This window comes from Leptodactylus fuscus, chromosome 8 (assembly GCF_031893055.1).
Source record: "Leptodactylus fuscus isolate aLepFus1 chromosome 8, aLepFus1.hap2, whole genome shotgun sequence".
Taxonomy (NCBI): Eukaryota; Metazoa; Chordata; class Amphibia; order Anura; family Leptodactylidae; genus Leptodactylus; species Leptodactylus fuscus.
Genome location: NC_134272.1, coordinates 94,391,324 through 94,414,341, shown reverse-complemented (window position 1 = coordinate 94,414,341; position 23,018 = coordinate 94,391,324). Strand labels below are relative to the sequence as shown.

Genomic DNA, 23,018 nt, shown 5'->3' with positions numbered 1-23,018 from the left:
GCTAATTAGTTTTCTCCAGCACAGGGGGCGTCCACAGCACTCAAACAGCACAAGGGGCGTCCCCATTACTGCAAGAAACCTATGCAGCGCCACCTTCTTCTTGATCGCCACCTCCGCCTCTTCTTTCCTATTCAGCCACAGGAAAATGGCCAACTGTGCATGTCCGTCGACCATTTTTTTGTGGCCTCTCCCGTTTGGCCACAAGAAAATGGCGACGGACTTGTGCAGTCGGCGCTTTTTGAAGACGATGGGACAGGATAAGGAAGAAGAGGTAAACCAGAAGAAGGCGGTGGGATTGGAACACCTTGAAAACCCTTTTAACCCTCCATTGGGAGAACTATTAGGTCTATTGGAAGTAAAGACTGTACATCTGTCTTCATAAATCTGCCCCAATGTTCCCATTTACTCAAGCAGGGCTCTTAACAACGATGAAGAATATTGGAGTACAGAGTCTATTAAAAAGTTGTAGAAGCAATAATTCTGCAATAAGATGTCTGCACATATAAGAGAAGCCGCCGTAGTAGACACATCAGCTGTAATATGGCGGCTTCCCAGGTGGACGGTCACGATAGGATGCACAGAAGAGCCATTTGTCATGTAGAACCGACTTTACTTGCCGAACATCCGTACAACATTGTGCATGTAGAAGCTTCCCCTGGACGCTGTGACGGGGGCTTATACATTCTCACAGCCAGAGAAGATGCTCCGGGTCCCTGGAGTGAAGGGGTTAAACCAATTCCAGAATCTTCTCTATAGGATCATTAGAATCAATCTCCTACCAGAAAATCAGAACTGTCAAATCTCAAGTCTTCAAAAGGCTCAGCCGACAAGACGTGCGGAGTCCTGGGCTCTTCCTCCCCTTCATCCTATACATTATCCTTTATGTTCAGCGCCTACAGATGTCAGTGTACCAGGGACTCAACAGAGACGACGTTCACCCTCAAACAGAATCCAAGATGACTGGCGCAGACGTGGCCGCTCTTCATTATTAATGACGACAACCAATGATCAGAGGTGGCTGCATTATTCAGTACAGGGTGAAGGCTGACGTTGCAGGGGAGGACAGCGCAGCAATGTACAGCTTATAGAAAGCAGCGGACTGCTCATGGAACCGTTTGATCCCGAACAACCTTCCTACACTGGCTTTGGAGGATGCAGAATTGAAGTGGTTCCAAGATAAATCCATGAGAATCCCGCTTTTCTATCCACTTCATTCTAGTACCTGGAAGGCAGAAACCATCAGACGCCGTAGCGAACATGATGAAGGCCAAGGCCATGGCACCCACTAAAGAGTCACCTCTGCGTGGTCTGATGGGAATATTCACAGGTCATCACATGGATGGAGGGGTCGTGCCTATGGAAGTCACATGAAGATGGTGCCTACTACTAACAGTCATGGGACAGGGTGTGGGCACCAGAGGCAAGGCAGCGCCCTCTACTGGATTCATGTTAGGCCAGGGAGCACCTACCCACAGGCTACACATAAGACAGGGGTAATGTCCTGCATAGACGCTGCCAAGAGAGGGGACATTTCTGTCTCACAAAACCGACTGTCCAGAACAGAATATCAGGAATGAGAATCTTTTAGAGCAACTCCAAGTATTCAGAGGCAGACTGGTTACTAGAGATGCCCGACAACCTGAAAGGAGGATGTGTCTGTAGTAAGCAGATTGTCAGACAGGACTATGCCTTGTCACATTGTATCATAGGTCAGCCAGGCTCCAGCTTCATACAATGCACTGCACTGATACATTGCAGCAAACTATCAGAACAGGAGATCTGAGGATTATCTAGACTGGATACAACTGTACAAACCCTCAGCTGTGACAAGGCTGTGGCTACAAACACGAGCATTCCCATTTACTGACAGCAAGAAGAGATCTGGACAATAGTCAAATTTGTGAAGTTTTTCAGCGATTGGAGAGTGGCTACACGATAGTGCGGCCTGCGTCTGTATAACCAGGAGACGAAACGTAAAATGTACCAATTTATTATTATACAGTAGAAATACGAATCAGTGCGATTAGCATGGAAGAGAAAAAAAATAAAAAATAAAGTGGAATATCCCCCCTCCCCCATACACATGTAGAAAATTCCAGGCCGCCATGTCTTAGGATGGAAACAGAGAGGTCGGCGGCCGTTTTAACACCTCACAAGAGTCGCTTACTGGCTGCTCTGACACGAGCCGGGGCTACGGGGCCCGGCCCCACCTCAATATAATTCATCTCTATCAAAAATACCCTCAAGATCTCAGAATAAACGCTCTGGTGCTTGGCACATTGTCTATGGGCACAGACGGACATAATACTGCTCGTAATACTAGTATAATGGCACGCGTCACCCCTCCCCCATTACAGGGAACCCCTCCATAGGTTCACTTATACATTTAGTGTTCTGTTACAGATCTGGGGGCAAATGAATATACAAACCACCTATAGAGCCCTATACAGAGCTGCCATAGACCAAACTACTTACTTAAAGGGGGTTTCCAGCTACAACTGGATGGTTTGTGGGGTCTGGTGTCCGATCCCCTAAGATCACATACTGATGCCCTCTTCTGTGGCTCGATAACCCCTCTAAAGGGGGCGCCCCACTTCTTACAAGCCCCGTGGTAACAAAAGCACAGGCATTCACTGGTCACAGTGATCAGATCTCTTCTTGCTGTCAGTGGGCAATGTCTGATGGACAAACCTCTTCTGAGCTAAATATTCTGGACAGAAGACTGATCTTTTGTTACAATGTATCAGTACAAGAGAAGGGTTTTACCAATGTATTTAGCTGCCAGAGGATTGTCTAGAGTGGACAGAACTGTGAGAAATATTAATTCTTGGAGATTCCCACTCACAGCAAGCAGAGATCTTGAAAGACGTATTGGAAAGTGGGCGCGCTCCTAATAGATAAGGATTAGGTGTTATTTACCTAAAAGTGGAAGCGCCCTTTAAGGCCGGCATCACCCAATGGCCCTAGCTTGCTTGTGTGCTTGATTTTGCCTTGCATTATACTCCAGCCACATCCAAAGCTGCACCAAAAATTCTATCAGTTTCTTCCGGTCACTGTATGAGCGCGACACACTCCATTGCTTTGCACTGTGGCAATAAATGAGTTACAGCAGGCACTGCAAAAGAGTCTAGCGGGAGAACAATATCCCCCATAATGCACTGCAGCGGCTGCACATGTGCATCTCAGGACGCAGCTGCAAACCCCGCCTCCTGCATCATGTGATGATTATAGGAGATTTAGCCTAAAGTGCGGCACATGAGACCCCCTATGACCTCTATCATGTTCACAAGCAACAATCGGCAGCATTGCGAATGCAGCTCTGAATGTAACTGGAGTATAAGACTCAATGTATTAACAGCGTTACCCAACCTATGACGTCCAGGAAGCGGCTCCCAGGAGGGAACTTCTCCCCGCGCTGCCATGTTTGAAAAATGTTATTCATTGCAACAGAGTTTACGGCTTCTGAAAAGCGCAAAGAGGATTGCACCAAGAGGAAATTTGGCAATTGAAACAGAGAACCCAAAAAAATGCAACTGATAGTGATGAGGAGAGGCGCAGAGAAATCCTCCATCATAGATCTAGGGGTCAGAACCTAAGGATGGCAGGAGTTGTAGTACGCACCCTCCATCTGCACGGGGGTAAATATTCTCAGAATTTATGACACCTCCGTGCTAACCACAGGAATCTGCTGCCCATACTCAGATACATCAAGGAACATGGCGTTCAGAACTGCTGCTCCGGAACTACCGTATGAACGGCGGTTTTCTCCGCACAACACCCACTGTATAATAATTTTCTGGGAGTGAAATGTTTACTTTTTTGTGTAACGGAAAAAAAAAAAAAATTTGTTCTCTTTTGGCAAAAATAAAATAAGAAGAGAAAGTGAAACCCCGGCGTTATAGATGGAGGAGATGAAACAAGGCCGCCCCTCCCCCCCGTCACGTGGTAGGGTCCGGCGGCGGTCTCGCTGCTTAGTCTTTATAGCACTGAATGAATTAAATACTAAAACGTTGCATTAGAAAAAATAACAAATCAGAGACTTGGGTTTGGAGCAGGGGGTGTCGCTCGCTGCAGCCCTTCACAGGTGGAGTCTTCGGCGGCACGGTCACAGTAGACAGCATCGTTGTTTGAAGCTTTTCTTGCTTTTTCCGCTTTTCTTTCCATTCTTGTCCTTGTTTTCAGACATCTTCTTAGCCCGGATTTCTCGCATGAGGTCGAAGAACACCTGAAAAAAAAAAGCACTAGGTTTAATGTAAGCGGGGGTGGGGTATACAGCCATAGTGTGCAGTTAGCTCCGCCCCTGAGGAGCTACATTACCCAATAAGGCCACCTATTGTACTGCTCTCTACAGAGAGATTATTACATGACCATATACTCCATGGTAACCGGTATGTGGAGGGTTAGGGCTAGTTCACACGTGAGTATAAGGGGAGGTTTTTGACAGCGGATTTCGTGTCCAAAACCTCCCCTTATAATGGTGGTCTATGGAGACCGCCGGGCTTCTGTTCTCCGCTAGCGGCGAGCTGCTGCTAGCGGAGAAAAGAAAGGACATGTCCTTTCTTCAGGCGGAAGCCGCGCAGGCTCAGCCGCGCGGCTTCCGCCCCCGGCAGCTCCCTCCTATGTCGGCTCATTCATTTGAGCCGACAGCAGAGGGTTAATCTGCGACAGCGATGGTCGCGGCGGGCGGGTTTTGACAAGAGAGAGACGCGGCTCGCCGCGTCTCTCTCTGTGTCAAAACCCGCGCGGGCAGTTCACGTGTGAACTAGCCCTTAACGTGCTTTCCAGGGAGAGTTCGCATAGGACTGATCATATACTGTAATCCTCTAATCTATGTATGGCCAGATGACAGCATATAGATCTGCAAGAGCAAATATGACTGGTATGAATGGGGGATGGGGACTATTCTTACCTTGTCTACATTGGCTCTGGTTTTGGCAGAGGTCTCCACGTACTGCACACCCCACTCCTCGGCCTTGCTCCGGGCGATGTCCACAGGGACCTGTCTCCGGTCCTCCAGGTCAGACTTGTTTCCCACGACCAGCAGAGGAATCTTGTCCTCTTCAGCCTTCACACGCAGGATCTGCTCCCTGCAGGGGTGAGAGTTTCAGGAGGGTGATGAACGGGTCTGACATCTTTATATCTCGAAACAAAGGGGGGAGGGAGACACCGAGTAGCGCTATAGTGGAGATCCGCTATAAACGCTGATAATAAATGAAAGTATAGAAAATAACAACCACATATAAAGGATTATAAATGTATACACCCAGGCGGACACCGGACACCAATACCATGAACGGGAGACAAAATACCCAAATGAAAGATTAGGCCTGCGCTCTCTGGTCAGGAAGGACGAACAAACTGCGGCAGTAACAGTAACGGCGTTATTAGTACAGTCACAACACGGACGCGTTTCAGGCACACACACAGCCCATTTTGCAAGTGCATAAACTATTTCGAAGTTCCCTGAAATCATCAAGTATTTCTTCTCCAATTCAGGCTGCAGACAGGTGGATAGAGAAGACTCTGCAGATTACTTGCAATGAAGCCAAACCCAGGAGTGGATTCGCGTCCGCGTTGCGCCTTTACCAATAAAGTCGTTACTGCTGCTGCCACCGTTTGTTCGTCCTCCCTGACCGGAGAGCGCAATCCTAATCTTTCATTAGGGTATTTCGTCTACAGAAAAAGTCAGTGCCATAAAAACTGCAGGGTACAAATGGTGGCAGGTCCTGGGCCTTGTGACCTGCACCAAATATATCCTATACATACAGCAGCACAGATAACACCCAACTGGTTACCATCATCAGCACCCTCTGTCTCCTCTACTTTTACTGAATGAAGACCCAAAAACTGCCTCTGAGGGTCCATCACTGGGTCAGTAGAGAACATAGTGACATACAGAGGCTGAAAACCCTGAGCTGGTCCCGAGGGCCACAGATCTCCAGCTCTGGACTCATAAGAGGTATCTGCACCCTCACACTGATGCCCTCCCGCTGCGGCAGGAATCGGCCCCTTCACCAGTCAGATCCGGTTACATTTTATTAATTCCTGTCTTCTGCTGCTACAAAGGGAGAAGCCCCGATGCTGCGCAGGTTGCGGCACGTTGCGGGTCAGTGTACCGATGCTCAGGGTGTTACAGTCCTGTCTGTTCTTGTCTTTAGAAACAAAACTAAATTCCTCAACAGCAGAAAAATCACTGAAAAAGACGAAATTGTCAGCCAAAATCTCCCACACTTAACCCTCACATGGCCACAGCGCACTGAGAAAACCAGAGCCCAAAGAGATCCCCAAACCAAAATATAAAGTCACTTATATATCATAACATGACATTGTAGACTCACTGCAGAGCGGTCTAGGAAAATACTCAACTGATGCCTACAAAATGTATAATTAATGCTGCAATATTATATAAATATGAGATATAGCGTTACATCCTGTATTATACTCCAGAGCTGCGCTCACTATTCTGCTGGTGCAGTCACTGTGTACATACATTACATTACTTATCCTGTATTATACTCCAGAGCTGCGCTCACTATTCTGCTGGTACAGTCACTGTGTACATACATTACATTACTTATCCTGTATTATACTCCAGAGCTGCGCTCACTATTCTGCCGGTACAGTCACTGTGTACATACATTACATTACTTATCCTGTATTATACTCCAGAGCTGCGCTCACTATTCTGCTGGTGCAGTCACTGTGTACATACATTACATTACTTATCCTGTATTATACTCCAGAGCTGCGCTCACTATTCTGCTGGTGCAGTCACTGTGTACATACATTACATTACTTATCCTGTATTATACTCCAGAGCTGCGCTCACTATTCTGCTGGTGCAGTCACTGTGTACATACATTACATTACTTATCCTGTATTATACTCCAGAGCTGCGCTCACTATTCTGCTGGTGCAGTCACTGTGTACATACATTACATTACTTATCCTGTATTATACTCCAGAGCTGCGCTCACTATTCTGCTGGTACAGTCACTGTGTACATACATTACATTACTTATCCTGTATTATACTCCAGAGCTGCGCTCACTATTCTGCTGGTACAGTCACTGTGTACATACATTACATTACTTATCCTGTATTATACCCCAGAGCTGCGCTCACTATTCTGCTGGTACAGTCACTGTGTACATACATTACATTACTTATCCTGTATTATACTCCAGAGCTGCGCTCACTATTCTGCTGGTACAGTCACTGTGTATATACATTATTGTGTGTGTATTATATATATATATTACGTATCCTGCATACAGTTTTTGGACTGACCTGAACTCGCTGGTGGCAGTAAAGGACTCTTGCTCAGTGATGGAGAACACCAGCAGGAATCCCTCTCCGCTGCGGAAGTAGTTGTCCCGTATGGCTGCGTAGTCCTCTTGCCCGGCTGTGTCCAGGATGTCTATCTGCACCTCCTCCCCGTCCAGCACCACTTTCTTCCTGTAGCTGTCGGCCTTTGTGGGCTCATAATCCTCCACAAACTAAGGAAGAGACAAAAAAAAATAGTGGACCCCTTTAACCTCTTAATGGCCAGGCTATTTTATGCCTTAAAATTACCTTTCCAGTCCGCGGACACATGCGGTTTTATATACCGCTAGAAAGGCAGCAGTGCTTCAGCTCCTGACAGTATTCATCCATAGACTAGTACTAGGGGGCGGTCCTGACGCCCAGCGTCAAGGCTCCGCAGTAAGGAGCGCCCCCTCTGACAGTATTCGTCCATAGACTAGTACTAGGGGGCGGTCCTAACGCCCAGCGTCAAGGCTCCGCAGTAAGGAGCGCCCCCTCTGACAGTATTCGTCCATAGACTAGTACTAGGGGGCGGTCCTAACGCCCAGCGTCAAGGCTCCGCAGTAAGGAGCGCCCCCTCTGACAGTATTCGTCCATAGACTAGTACTAGGGGGCGGTCCTAACGCCCAGCGTCAAGGCTCTGCAGTAAGGAGCGCCCCCTCTGACAGTATTCGTCCATAGACTAGTACTAGGGGGCGGTCCTAACGCCCAGCGTCAAGGCTCCGCAGTAAGGAGCGCCCCCTCTGACAGTATTCGTCCATAGACTAGTACTAGGGGGCGGTTCTCACAGCGTCAAGGCTCCGCAGTAAGGAGCGCCCCCTCTGACAGTACAGAGCTATGGGTACTGGCACCGATAACTCATCCCCAGGGGCAGAGAACGGGGAAGGCGATCAGTGAATCCAGCGCACTAGCAGTATATATGTATACATGTGCCTGAGGACAGGACAGCGCCTCTCTAATGTCCAAGCAATTTCTTTCCTTTCTTCGTCACATTACAGCACTGTTTCCATCGATACAAGGCCTTGACTTTTGCAGCAGGACTTATATTTTTTAGAGACACGGTTTGGGGCTGTAAAACTTATTAACTCTTTGTGGAGGAGAATGGAAGATGAGGTCATTATTTCTGCATTCTAAGTGTCCTGACCTGCAGGTGCCGGGACCACGTGCGCAGTAAGAAGACCTACTAATAGTTCTTGTGTTGCCACGTCCTGAGGTCCCTGTGACGGACCCTTCTGCAGGATGAATTGATGTTGTCACTGCAACATTGCAAACACTGTTGCAACCACACAGGTCACATGACCCCACAGACTAAGTTACTCACCTCATCATACATGAACTGCAGGGTGAGCGCAGACTTGCCCACTCCTCCACTACCGACCATGATGACTTTGTGTAGGACCAGGGAACTCTGGGTTTTGTTCTTGTTGGCTGCCATCTTGAATGATTCCGGCGGCTGCAGTCATGCACCAAGTGATGTCTTGTTTAATTCCAGCAACTGCAAGATACAAAGAATCATCTCTGTAATCAGTATGTAGATAACGCAGCAAGACAGGGGGCAGCAAACAACAGTCAGATAGAAGTCTAACGCCATAGTATAGCGCAGGACACGTGGCAGGGAGCCCCCTAAAAAGGACCCCAACACAACATCATTATATGAGTGTGACCATGTGACGACCCGCACACGTCTGATTCATGGACATTACTCTGGACTTGGCTAATAACTATTATACTGCACAGCATAAGGTGGTACTGGAAACAGTCAGTAAGCTGGTGGATACACACTGCCCTCATGGCTTAGCAGAATTTCTAAAATACAGGGGGTACACCGTGACTGCACCAGCAGAATAGTGAGCGCAGCTCTGGAGTATAATACAGGATAAGTAATGTAATGTATGTACACAGTGACTGCACCAGCAGAATAGTGAGCGCAGCTCTGGGGTATAATACAGGATAAGTAATGTAATGTATGTACACAGTGACTGCACCAGCAGAATAGTGAGCGCAGCTCTGGAGTATAATACAGGATAAGTAATGTAATGTATGTACACCGTGACTGCACCAGCAGAATAGTGAGTGCAGCTCTGGAGTATAATACAGGATAAGTAATGTTATGTATGTACACAGTGACTGTACCAGCAGAATAGTGAGCGCAGCTCTGGGGTATAATACAGGATAAGTAATGTAATGTATGTACACAGTGACTGCACCAGCAGAATAGTGAGCGCAGCTCTGGAGTATAATACAGGATAAGTAATGTAATGTATGTACACAGTGACTGCACCAGCAGAATAGTGAGCGCAGCTCTGGGGTATAATACAGGATAAGTAATGTAATGTATGTACACAGTGACTGCACCAGCAGAATAGTGAGCGCAGCTCTGGGGTATAATACAGGATAAGTAATGTAATGTATGTACACAGAGACTATACCAGCAGAATAATGAGCGCAGCTCTGGAGTATAATACAAGATAAGTAATGTAATGTATGTACACAGTGACTGTACCAGCAGAATAGTGAGCGCAGCTCTGGAGTATAATACAGGATAAGTAATGTAATGTATGTACACAGTGACTGTACCAGCATTATAGTGAGCGCAGCTCTGGAGTATAATACAGGATAAGTAATGTAATGTATGTACACAGTGACTGCACCAGCAGAATAGTGAGCGCAGCTCTGGGGTATAATACAGGATAAGTAATGTATGTACACAGTGACTGCTCCAGCAGAATAGCGAGTGCAGCTCTGGGGTATAATACAGGATAAGTAATGTAATGTATGTACACAGTGACTGCACCAGCAGAATAGTGAGCGCAGCTCTGGAGTATAATACAGGATAAGTAATGTAATGTATGTACACAGTGACTGTACCAGCAGAATAGTGAGCGCAGCTCTGGAGTATAATACAGGATAAGTAATGTAATGTATGTACACAGTGACTGCACCAGCAGAATAGTGAGCGCAGCTCTGGAGTATAATACAGGATAAGTAATGTAATGTATGTACACAGTGACTGTACGAGCAGAATAGTGAGCGCAGCTCTGGAGTATAATACAGGATAAGTAATGTAATGTATGTACACAGTGACGGCACCAGCAGAATAGTGAGCGCAGCTCTGGAGTATAATACAGGATAAGTAATGTAATGTATGTACACAGTGACTGCACCAGCAGAATAGTGAGCGCAGCTCTGGAGTATAATACAGGATAAGTAATGTAATGTATATACACAGTGACTGTACCAGCAGAATAGTGAGCGCAGCTCTGGGGTATAATACAGGATAAGTAATGTAATGTATGTACACAGTGACTGTACCAGCAGAATAGTGAGCGCAGCTCTGGAGTATAATACAGGATAAGTAATGTAATGTATGTACACAGTGACTGCACCAGCAGAATAGTGAGCGCAGCTCTGGAGTATAATACAGGATAAGTAATGTAATGTATGTACACAGTGACTGTACCAGCAGAATAGTGAGCGCAGCTCTGGAATATAATACAGGATAAGTAATGTAATGTATGTACACAGTGACTGCACCAGCAGAATAGTGAGCGCAGCTCTGGAGTATAATACAGGATAAGTAATGTAATGTATGTACACAGTGACTGCACCAGCAGAATAGTGAGCGCAGCTCTGGAGTATAATACAGGATAAGTAATGTAATGTATGTACACAGTGACTGTACCAGCAGAATAGTGAGCACAGCTCTGGAGTATAATACAGGATAAGTAATGTAATGTATGTACACAGTGTGACTACACCAGCAGAATAGTGAGCGCAGCTCTGGAGTATAATACAGGATAAGTAATGTAATGTATGTACACAGTGACTGCACCAGCTCCCTATAGTAATGACACATTAGAGTCTTTGCAGCTAGATTACATGGTGCTATATACCCTCTATATACCCTCCGGGGCCCCCTCGCCCTCCTCTCCATCTAGCATAAGCTTTACTGGAGCAGATAATTTTGTTTAATCCCGTATTAGACAGTTGTAAATCCCGATATCTGAAGAGTGAGGCCAAGTTCCTGCAAACGCTGCACAAAACTTTCCATGTTTACTCCAGAGACCCCGCACTGGATCCTGGTATGCGGCACACATGACCCCCGGCGCTGCCCGACCACAGCTCTGCCTCAGATATTTTGCAGAACTTACTGGATTACTTGTTATTAATGATTCAGTTTTCGTTTCTATTAATGTCCTTGGAAGGATTTTCCACCCACAGAAGTCACACGTAGGAAAATAAATCATCTATCACCGAAGCGGAAGTGCAAAGTAGGAAAGACTCGCAGGTTGTGTCCACTGACAACTCAGTCACTAGCAAAAATACATTCTATTAGTGTATGGGTGTCAGAACCAATAAGACGGTTATCAGCCATGTCAGGAGAGGACGACTGTAGGACAGGAGAATACAATCTATTACTATCTGTTATCAGCCATGTCAGGAGAGGCCGACTGTAGGACAGGAGAATACAATCTATTACTATCTGTTATCAGCCATGTCAGGAGAGGAGAGGCCGACTGTAGGACAGGGGAATACAATCTATTACTATCTGTTATCAGCCATGTCAGGAGAGGAGAGGCCGACTGTAGGACAGGGGAATACAATCTATTACTATCTGTTATCAGCCATGTCAGGAGAGGAGAGGCCGACTGTAGGACAGGGGAATACAATCTATTACTATCTGTTATCAGCCATGTCAGGAGAGGAGAGGCCGACTGTAGGACAGGGGAATACAATCTATTACTATCTGTTATCAGCCGTGTCAGGAGAGGAGAGGCCGACTGTAGGACAGGGGAATACAATCTATTACTATCTGTTATCAGCCATGTCAGGAGAGGAGAGGCCGACTGTAGGACAGGGGAATACAATCTATTACTATCTGTTATCAGCCATGTCAGGAGAGGAGAGGCCGACTGTAGGACAGGGGAATACAATCTATTACTATCTGTTATCAGCCATGTCAGGAGAGGAGAGGCCGACTGTAGGACAGGGGAATACAATCTATTACTATCTGTTATCAGCCATGTCAGGAGAGGAGAGGCCGACTGTAGGACAGGGGAATACAATCTATTACTATCTGTTATCAGCCATGTCAGGAGAGGAGAGGCCGACTGTAGGACAGGAGAATACAATCTATTACTATCTGTTATCAGCCATGTCAGGACAGGCCGACTGTAGGACAGGGGAATACAATCTATTGCCAGCCATGTCAGGAGAGGAGAGGCCGACTGTAGGACAGGGGAATACAATCTATTACTATCTGTTATCAGCCATGTCAGGAGAGGAGAGGCCGACTGTAGGACAGGAGAATACAATCTATTACTATCTGTTATCAGCCATGTCAGGACAGGCCGACTGTAGGACAGGGGAATACAATCTATTGCCAGCCATGTCAGGAGAGGAGAGGCCGACTGTAGGACAGGGGAATACAATCTATTACTATCTGTTATCAGCCATGTCAGGAGAGGAGAGGCCGACTGTAGGACAGGGGAATACAATCTATTACTATCTGTTATCAGCCATGTCAGGAGAGGCCGACTGTAGGACAGGAGAATACAATCTATTACTATCTGTTATCAGCCATGTCAGGAGAGGAGAGGCCGACTGTAGGACAGGGGAATACAATCTATTACTATCTGTTATCAGCCATGTCAGGAGAGGCCGACTGTAGGACAGGGGAATACAATCTATTACTATCTGTTATCAGCCATGTCAGGAGAGGCCGACTGTAGGACAGGAGAATACAATCTATTACTATCTGTTATCAGCCATGTCAGGAGAGGAGAGACCGACTGTAGGACAGGGGAATACAATCTATTACTATCTGTTATCAGCCATGTCAGGAGAGGAGAGGCCGACTGTAGGACGGGGGAATACAATCTATTACTATCTGTTATCAGCCATGTCAGGAGAGGAGAGACCGACTGTAGGACGGGGGAATACAATCTATTACTATCTGTTATCAGCCATGTCAGGAGAGGAGAGGCCGACTGTAGGACAGGGGAATACAATCTATTACTATCTGTTATCAGCCAGGAGAGGAGAGGCCGACTGTAGGACAGGGGAATACAATCTATTACTATCTGTTATCAGCCATGTCAGGAGAGACCGACTGTAGGACAGGAGAATACAATCTATTACTATCTGTTATCAGCCATGTCAGGAGAGGAGAGGCCGACTGTAGGACAGGAGAATACAATCTATTACTATCTGTTATCAGCCATGTCAGGAGAGGAGAGGCCGACTGTAGGACAGGAGAATACAATCTATTACTATCTGTTATCAGCCATGTCAGGAGAGGAGAGGCCGACTGTAGGACAGGAGAATACAATCTATTACTATCTGTTATCAGCCATGTCAGGAGGGGAGAGGCCGACTGTAGGACAGGAGAATACAATCTATTACTATCTGTTATCAGCCATGTCAGGAGAGGAGAGACCGACTGTAGGACAGGAGAATACAATCTATTACTATCTGTTATCAGCCATGTCAGGAGAGGCCGACTGTAGGACAGGGGAATACAATCTAAGCTTTATGTCACATAGCTTCAGTGCTGAGACCCAGAAACATTGCCATTATATGTGATATCAGGCTCGGTTTACACTAGTATCACAGTCTTATTCAGACCTGCCGGGGGACCTGAATGATGGATAACCGGGACTTCTAATACAGCAGTTACACACAGACATTGGTGGTCTCCATTCACTACAATGGGGTCTGCCCACTTTCAGTTCCTCCGTTCAGGACTTTTCTCTTGGCAGATTTTTAGTGGCTCCAGCGCAAATGTGAACCCAGCCTGACTAATATTAGCTGCAGGCCTGGACGTTACTGATATCAGCCGTCCTCCTATAATGCTCCAAGACTATTATCAGCAAAGTCACTTTACGCTGACTGCCCCTTTAATATCCTACGGAGGGGGGGTTAAGCTTCCTGCCATTGTTCCTCCATGGACATACAGTATAAACTTCCCATCTGAGTATCTGGCCAAATGAGTACACAAAATCCAGGACGCAGAGAGACAACCACGGGAAAGTAAACCAACATGTGACACCCCCTCACCAAACCTCCATTTTGTAGCAGGGAATGAACTTCTGGTCCTGAAGCCAATGAGAAGTCAGGACAGAGCGGATACAGATATGAGATTCTGTATGTCGCAGCCTCCCATACACCAACATACCAAAAAAGGGATTCAATTCAATATCACAACAAAAAAAACCCGTAAACTGTATGTTGTGGCTGATAACAGAGAGCAGGCGAAGATCACAGAGACTGTGCAGGAACAGATGTGCAGATTGTGACTATATACTGGAGGGGATTTATCAGGTCTGGGATATTGCAGACTTTGGCTTACTTGGGTTCACAATAGCCCTGGACATTTGTTCTGGTTCGCTGGAGGACTCCAATGCCGAAGTCAATAGACTCAACGTTACTTGTACAAAATTTTTGCAACATTTTATCTTTTCCATTCCTCGCCTTACTCATGACCAGCGAGTGGCTGACTTTACGAAAAAAAAAAGGTGCAAAAACTGTGACGTTGTGACTGCGGTAAGTGGGTGGCGCAGACAGTAAAGTAACAGGACAGAAGAAGACCTGGCGAAACCTTCCTAATACTACCCAGCATGAGCCTGGTGCTCCATTTTTCTACAATAAAGATGCGAGACAGGAATTTAAAGGTCTACATAAAGAAAGAAAAAGCGGAACAAGAGGGAAGGAGACAAAAGTCGGCACTTCCCCAAACACAGTGCCAGGCCTTCTCACCAGTGCCAGGCTGTGACTTGTCTCCTCTGTAAGACGACGTCTGATGAAGGTCGTTTAGACGGAAACGTTACCTTCTTTATGGATTGTCACACTTGGAGCGTTCACCATCTCACATTATCAGGGTGTCGGGATCTCTTTTTGATATATGATGGGGTAGCGCTCTCTCCGTGCCGGAGTCATGTGACACTATTGTCTAAATGGGGCAACCATATGACACCCAATATAACACCAAGTCTGATGAATAGATCTAGAAGTGCCAGGGCAGAAGAGGAGCCCACCACCCAAACAGAGCAACGGGCAAGACTCGCACCCCTGCCCCATGGATCATGTGAAGCGGGTGACAGAGCAGGTATCACCACTGTGGCACCCCCACACTTAAAGGGAGTGTGTCACCAGGCCCAGCCTCAGCCCCAGAGATAGATTAGGGACGCCTGAATGAAACATTTGTTTCCCCCTATGAGCCGCTGCCTCCTCGGGACAATAGTGCTGTGGCAATGAAGGCGCCAATTCCCAAGGGATTCCCACCATATGATTCAGGTGACCCTAACCGAACCATTGGGGGCTGGGGACAAATTGCCCTTAAAGTAAGACAGGTAGTACCCTAAATACTTAAAGGAGCCAGGGCAGCGCCCTATAATGTTGTTGCACCACCAGCTGTGCCAAATACAACCCCAACACAGCCCTATACAGTAGATGTGCCCCCACACAGCTTATATCAATATTAAACTATCCCCCCCACCCCCCATCTATAATGCTGGCTATAAGGCTATAATCTATACGGCCCCCTGAGAAGCCTCTTACCCTCCACGAGATGTTCTCCGCACGCTGTATTTCATGGATACTGGAGCCAGGCTGGGCAGACGGAGCGTGTTGTAAGAACAGTCGCCTCCTGGCACCGGGCCATAGCAAGAAAAATGAATTTCTCTGGATATAAATGACTGGAATTATAAACTAATAAGTTTGCTGGCATCTGCGGACGTCACGGAGTATGTAAGAAGGGATAGGAGACCCAGCTGTGGTAGTGGGGGTCAGGATCTGTGCCCAGCCCTCACTCTGTGTCTGGGTGTGACAGGTCTAGAGGTGATGATACGTGACACAGATGGAGGAAGCTGGACCCCCCCCTACCCCCCCACAGCAGAATACAGCTCTGCACTTTCTAACCAACTTCAGTCCTACCAGCCGGCGCCTGCAGCATCTCCACATAATCCAACATGGCTGCCAGCACCGGGATGCTTCATATCCTGCAATAATCACATTACCAATGAACTCCATGTAGACACGAAAGCCTCTGACTAATGGACAACACCTTCCATTTACTGTAACCGTGTCTATAAATGTCCTGTAAGGAGACGGATTCCTATTCTGAGATAGACAGAGGATGACTATACACTAGGCAGGTAAATGCTATTGTTCTCCGTTATCAGCTGCAAGAAGTTGACAGTAGTGTTCATCGATAGGACGATGGATTTTGAGGAGGAGCCCACCCCGCGCCTCTTAGCTCCTATGGGAGTCAGTAGCAGATTACCTTCACTAGCTGATTTAGCAAAACCCATCGAAATTAATGAAAAAAAAACAAAATCCCTGACAAGATTTGCAAACCCCTGTTTTTAGCGACTTCACACATTTCATTTCTAACGCCCGTTACAGTCGTCCATCATAGAAGAATAATAGTAGCAGAGTCCACAGACTGAGCCCCCTCCAAGCCACACTGAAACACTGTAACAAATCCCCAGAACAGTACAGAGATGATCCTGCTGTGTTTAGCTAGCAGAGATTGTTACAATGTATCCTGCCCAAACAAATGGACATCACTTTGTATTTCACAATCTGTTTTTGCTGTCAGTGAATGGAAATGTCAATCTTGTATTAAGTTGTACTGGCCTAAAACTTCCCATAGCTGAGGGTCTGTTACATTTTCACTGTAAACAATCGTATATGAGTTAAAGCACCACATGACAAGCATGAATAGATTTCCTGTTTTGAGAGTCTGCTACAATATATGAGTTCAGGCAGATCTGCGCAGTAGAGAGTCGCCGCTGAAGGGGAGGCCGAGGGTCTCGTACTTTTATGTACAGCTCGGCCCTGTGTCATGGCAGGGTTTCAGGGTTTGGCCTTCTAAAAGTTTCACAAGACCCAGCGGTGACTTCTGAGGCAGAACATACGTCACTGGAGAGCGCACTGCGACCTATGGCAGACAGGGGCGGGGATGGGACTTTATTAAGAGACCCCAGATCAGTAGAGATCTCACTTATCACAGATGTCTTCATTGTACACAAGCAAAATAATTGCAATTGCAGAAATCTTCAATAATCGCCAGCTCCTATGGGGCTCCGTGTCCCAAAAGTGACAATGCCAGCCTTCAACGCTCCATAGACTTCAGACATCACTACTAAGACAACCATGTACGGCTGTATTCACACACACTGGTTGCATTTTTTGCTGCAGTGAACAAACTATTCAGCTTTGCCCAAAACCATCCACAAGGAATGCAACTCTACAGCAAGTATGAATGTACCCTAAAGGGTGGGCAGACACAATCACTCCAAAAGCATTCTGCCTTATAAAATGAGTCCTACTTCTCCAACCCCAACACAATCTGCTCACATATGGGGCCCAAGCAGAAAAACAATCATGATAACATGGAGTAGAACCCGAACCCTGCAACACCGGGCACCCTTCCCATCACAACCTGCAGCGTCATATGTCCTCTAGGCAGGGTCAGAACTCACTGCAAGGATGAAGGCCGCCCCTTTAAGAGCACAGCTCTGGGATCCATGCTCCACTTTCTGTTTATATCAAACCCTGCCCTGTAAAATATAGAAACCAGTAAGAGGCTAGAGAGCTTATCTCTCCCCAGGAATAAGTGAGGCAGGGAGTGCCTCCATATTAGTAATACACTATCTTTATTTAGGCCTCGGTAGCGAGCTGGGTGGATCACTGCTTATTACATACAGATTACAAGGATCAGCTCGTTCTAAGTCAAGTGTAATATCGCCACAAGTTCTGGAACTTTCTCATAGACATTATAGATTAGACTTTTTTTTTTTGCCTGTACTGAGGGTCTGCACAAATGTATCAGAGAAGGTTTCTGAGTTAGTAAAGCCAAGAGATTTGCTCATCCAGATGATTCCTTTTCAGGTTATTTGCTTTATTGCACTGATATATGGTCAGCGACCAGCGGCTCCCGGAGGGTGTAGGACTACAACTCTCAGCATGGCTCAGCCGAATATTGTCACCGGCTATATGGTTTATATTTCCAACAGATGGCAGATCATTGGAATCACTGTCCAGTCTCCAAGGTTATGTAAAAGCCATCTGATAAGTGTCCCTCTAGTCACTGTATATTACTGTATGGAGGGGTCAGCCGCTCCGGGAGTCACTCAGCCATATCACTGCCCTTCATAAGTCCTCCAGGTAAGAAAAGTAACAGGAGGGGGGTAAAGAGGCTCAAACTGGACAGAGGATTGGGGTTCCTTTTACTGCAAAGTAGAAGTGAATCCACAAATCCTAAAATCAGAATCCAAAGCAGAGGAACAGAGGAAGCGACTGTACCCCAAAACACTGAGCAGAGGAACAGTAGAATGACTGTACCCCACGATACTGAGCAGAGGAACAGAAGAAGCGACTGTACCCCAGGACACTGAGCAGAAGAACAGAAGAAGCAACTGTACCCCAAGACACTGAGCACAGGAACAGAAGAAGCGACTGTACCCCAAAACACTGAGCAGAGGAACAGAAGAAGCGACCGTACCCCAGGACACTGAGCAGAGGAACAGAAGAAGCGACCGTACCCCAGGACACTGAGCGGAGGAACAGAAGAAGCGACTGTACCCCAGGACACACAGCAGAGGAACAGAAGAAGCGACTGTACCCCAGGACACTGAGCAGAGGAAGAGAAGAAGTGACTGTACCCCAGGACACTGAGCAGAGGAAGAGAAGAAGCGACCGTACCCCAGGACACTGAGCAGAGGAAGAGAAGAAGCGACCGTACCCCAGGACACTGAGCACAGGAACAGAAGAAGTGACTGTACCCCAGGACACTGAGCAGAGGAAGAGAAGAAGCGACCGTACCCCAGGACACTGAGCAGAGGAACAGAAGAAGCGACTGTACCCCAGGACACTGAGCAGAGGAACAGAAGAAGCGACCGTACCCCAGGACACTGAGCAGAGGAACAGAAGAAGTGACCGTACCCCAGGACACTGAGCAGAGGAAGAGAAGAAGCGACTGTACCCCAGGACACTGAGCGGAGGAACAGAAGAAGCGACTGTACCCCAGGACACTGAGCGGAGGAACAGAAGAAGTGACTGTACCCCAGGACACTGAGCGGAGGAACAGAAGAAGTGACTGTACCCCAGGACACTGAGCGGAGGAACAGAAGAAGTGACTGTACCCCAGGACACAGAGCAGAGGAACAGAAGAAGTGACTGTACCCCAGGACACTGAGCAGAGGAAGAGAAGAAGTGACTGTACCCCAGGACACTGAGCGGAGGAACAGAAGAAGTGACCGTACCCCAGGACACTGAGCAGAGGAACAGAAGAAGCGACTGTACCCCAGGACACAGAGCAGAGGAACAGAAGAAGTGACTGTACCCCAGGACACTGAGCAGAGGAAGAGAAGAAGTGACTGTACCCCAGGACACTGAGCAGAGGAACAGAAGAAGTGACTGTACCCCAGGACACTGAGCGGAGGAACAGAAGAAGTGACTGTACCCCAGGACACTCAGCGGAGGAACAGATGTTACAGCTATATCCCAGGACATAGACTGTGCAGAGGGATAAAAGCAGTAGCTGTAACCAAGGACACACAGCAGAGGAACAGAACAACTGGCTGTATCCCAGAATACAAAGCAGAGGGAAGAGAAGCAGCAGCTGTACCCCAGAACACAGACAGAACAAAGGAAGAAAAGCAGCGGCCATATTCCAGGACACAGTTTTATGGTAATAGAGAACAATCTGCTTTTCTACTACCAGAGATGCCACAATAAATTCTGCTCCAACTGTCTATTACTCCGCACAAAGCTGCAGAATGTTATAGAGCAATGTGGAAACTACACTTAGGGAGCCTTCACACGGAGTAAACGCGCGTGTATTTTTGCAAAATATACGTGTAAAAATACACATGTAAAAATAAGACTCCCATTGACTTCAATGACATTTTACAGGCGTATTTTTACACGTGTAAAAAATATCATTGAAGTCAATGGGAGTCTTATTTTTACACATATATTTTGCAAAAATACACGTGCGTTTACTCCGTGTGAAGGCTCCCTTACAATCCAATAAGCTGAAATGCTTTTATACAGATGAGAATACCATAGGTATGTGGGTCCCTTATAACTGGAGCGGGGTCCTGTCTATTTTAGCCACACCCACTGATAAATAACACAGAACTCAGCATCACACTCCAAAGACAGTCATGTCATCTGCAGAATAGTTAGGGCTAAGCTGCTGCACATGACTCTGAGATCACCCAGCTCAATGCCAGGCGGCAGCTGGAGAAGTGTAAAGCCATCAACTCCAGAGCAGAGGAAATGCGTTCTCTGGAAAGACGATGCAAGCGCTAACATCTGGAGGTCTGATGGAGGAATCTAGATGCCAGAAGTAAACATCCTGCCCAGATATAGAGGGAGGGATAATGGTCCCAGGGGCCGCCATGGTTTAGGTCTTCAGCTTAATAAGGCAAACAGTTGCCTGGTGACCACAGTAAGGTCTATAGTCTGGAGAAGATGACCCTAAGCTATACCCCCTCCAACACACGACTGTGAATCCGGCCTCAGCCTCAACATCAGCGCCCCTGACCTCACTAAGCTGTGGTGACTGTATGGTCAGGATTCTGTGTGACCAGGACAGGTCATGCTGGGAGTTGTAGTTTTGCAGTAGCTGCAGAGAAGACGACAGCTCTAGAGTAAGATGCCCCAGAAGATCAGGAGATCTGTGCTGTGGAATCTAATCTGGTGCTGCCAGAACCAAAACGCTCCCTGTTCCCGTTGTCTCCTTGAAGCAAGCCCTGATCTCCTGAGGAGCCAACCAAAATGAAGCCAAGAGACAGAGGTGCACGTATAGTCCTACCATATGCAAAAACCGGTTCTCACACTGGGCTCATGTCAGCAAGTCTCGGGGGGGGGTTCGACTACCCAACCAACCCAAAAGGCAATGAACAATCAAAATTTGGACTGATGATACAGGGGCAGTATAGAGGCCGAGAAAAGGAGATGGAGGCGGGGGACAGTATATAGGGGCCAAGAGCAGTAGGGCAGTATATAGGGGCCAGGCGCAGGAGGGCAGTATATAGGGGCAGGAGGGCAGTATAGAGGGGCCGGGAGCAGGAGGGCAGTATATAGGGGCCAGGAGCAGGAGGGCAGTATATAGGGGCCAGGAGCAGGGGGGCAGTATATAGGGGCAGGATTGCAGTATAGAGGGGCCGGGAGCAGGAGGGCAGTATATAGGGGCCAGGAGGGCAGTGTATAGGGGCCGGGAGCAGGAGGGCAGTATAGAGGCCGGGAGAAGGAGGGCAGTATAGAGGCCAGGAGAAGGAGGGCAGTATATAGGGAGCAGGAGGGCAGTATATAGGGGCCAGGAGCAGGGGGGCAGTATATAGAGGCCAGCAGCAGGAGGGTAGTATAGAGGCCAGGAGCAGGGGGCAGTATAGAGGCCAGGAGCAGGAGGGCAGTATATAGGGGCCAGGAGAAGGAGGGCAGTATAGAGGCCAGGAGCAGGGGGCAGTATATAGGGAGCAGGGGGCAGTATATAGGGAGCAGGGGGCAGTATATAGGGAGCAGGAGGGCAGTATATAGGGGCCAGGAGAAGGAGGGCAGTATAGAGGCCAGCAGCAGGAGGGCAGTATATAGAGGCCAGGAGCAGGGGGCAGTATATAGGGGCCGGGAGCAGGAGGGAAGTATATAGGGGCCGGGAGCAGGAGGGCAGTATAGAGGCCAGGAGCAGGGGGCAGTATATAGGGGCCGGGAGCAGGAGGGCAGTATAGAGGCTATGTGTATGTGCTGTTCCGGGTGTCCAGGCTCCTCACCTCCGGGTGTCTTCTCTCCGCCGCTCCCGGCTCCTGACTCGGTCTTCTGCTCTCCGGGCGCGGCTCCGCTTCCTGCAGCCGCTACAGCTTCCCGACTGGGACAATCCTCTACAAGTCGAAGCTATGGAGCATCGGATGGGACAAACCTCAGTAGGAAGTGAAGGGCAGCAGGATGTGCGCAGGCGCAGTGTCGGCTGTCAGTCGGTGATCGGGCGGAGCCGCAGTCTGAGGAAATTTCTGCTATAGAAACCGCGGAGACCGAGACTGAGGAGAAAGGCGACAAATGCGGGGCCGACAACGGGGGGATATAGAGGGGGAGCCGGGGCACATGGACTCATACCCCCCACAGCTCTAGGTCTGTTCAGACTTCTGGTTTCTATCGTTGCGATTCCATGCACAGATTTCTGTCTGATTTTTGGACTCGCCCATGAAAGCCAAAGGTCGAGTTACCAAGAAAGCCATTTGTGTTCTGTCCATATTAGGCCATTGGTAGGAGACGCGCTCAGATTTGCGTTCCTGTGGTCATGTGACCTTCCGCAGTGCGCTAGATCGCCTTCCGTTTTTTAAAAAAAAGACATAAAAATATAGATGACATCAGAGGCGTAACCTGGGTGGACCAAACCATACACCTACATCAGTGTGGCTCAATATATATCGGGGGAGGGGGGTCCTCAATCCATGTCCAGTATGGCTGTGTGTCCCCTTCACAATGTAAGAGGCGAAACCTGAAACAAGCGCCCAACCATCGTGAGTCAAAGTCGCTGAGAAAACCTGACAGATTCAGGTCTGTAGTGCGCTGTCCGCTGTAGGCCCGTTCTGTGTGCCCTTAGTCTTAGACTAAAGCCCCACGTGGCAGAAACACAGCGGTTTTTTGGTGCAGATTTTGCAGCGTTTTTTTTTTTTTTAGGCAAAGTCAGGATTGGATTCAGC

At 47.7% G+C, this 23,018-nt stretch overlaps 1 protein-coding gene across 1 annotated transcript; it reads right to left on the bottom strand.

Moving 5' to 3' along the window:
- Positions 1-1,974: 1,974 nt before the first annotated feature.
- Positions 1,975-22,197, bottom strand: RALB (RAS like proto-oncogene B). The gene is made up of 5 exons (XM_075284697.1): positions 22,089-22,197; positions 8,627-8,800; positions 7,291-7,499; positions 4,910-5,087; positions 1,975-4,225 (listed from the first exon to the last, which is right to left on the bottom strand). Exons 2-5 carry the CDS (start codon positions 8,738-8,740, stop codon positions 4,106-4,108), a joined length of 621 nt encoding a protein of 206 aa, XP_075140798.1. The 5' UTR covers positions 8,741-8,800; positions 22,089-22,197; the 3' UTR covers positions 1,975-4,105.
- Positions 22,198-23,018: the final 821 nt, after the last annotated feature.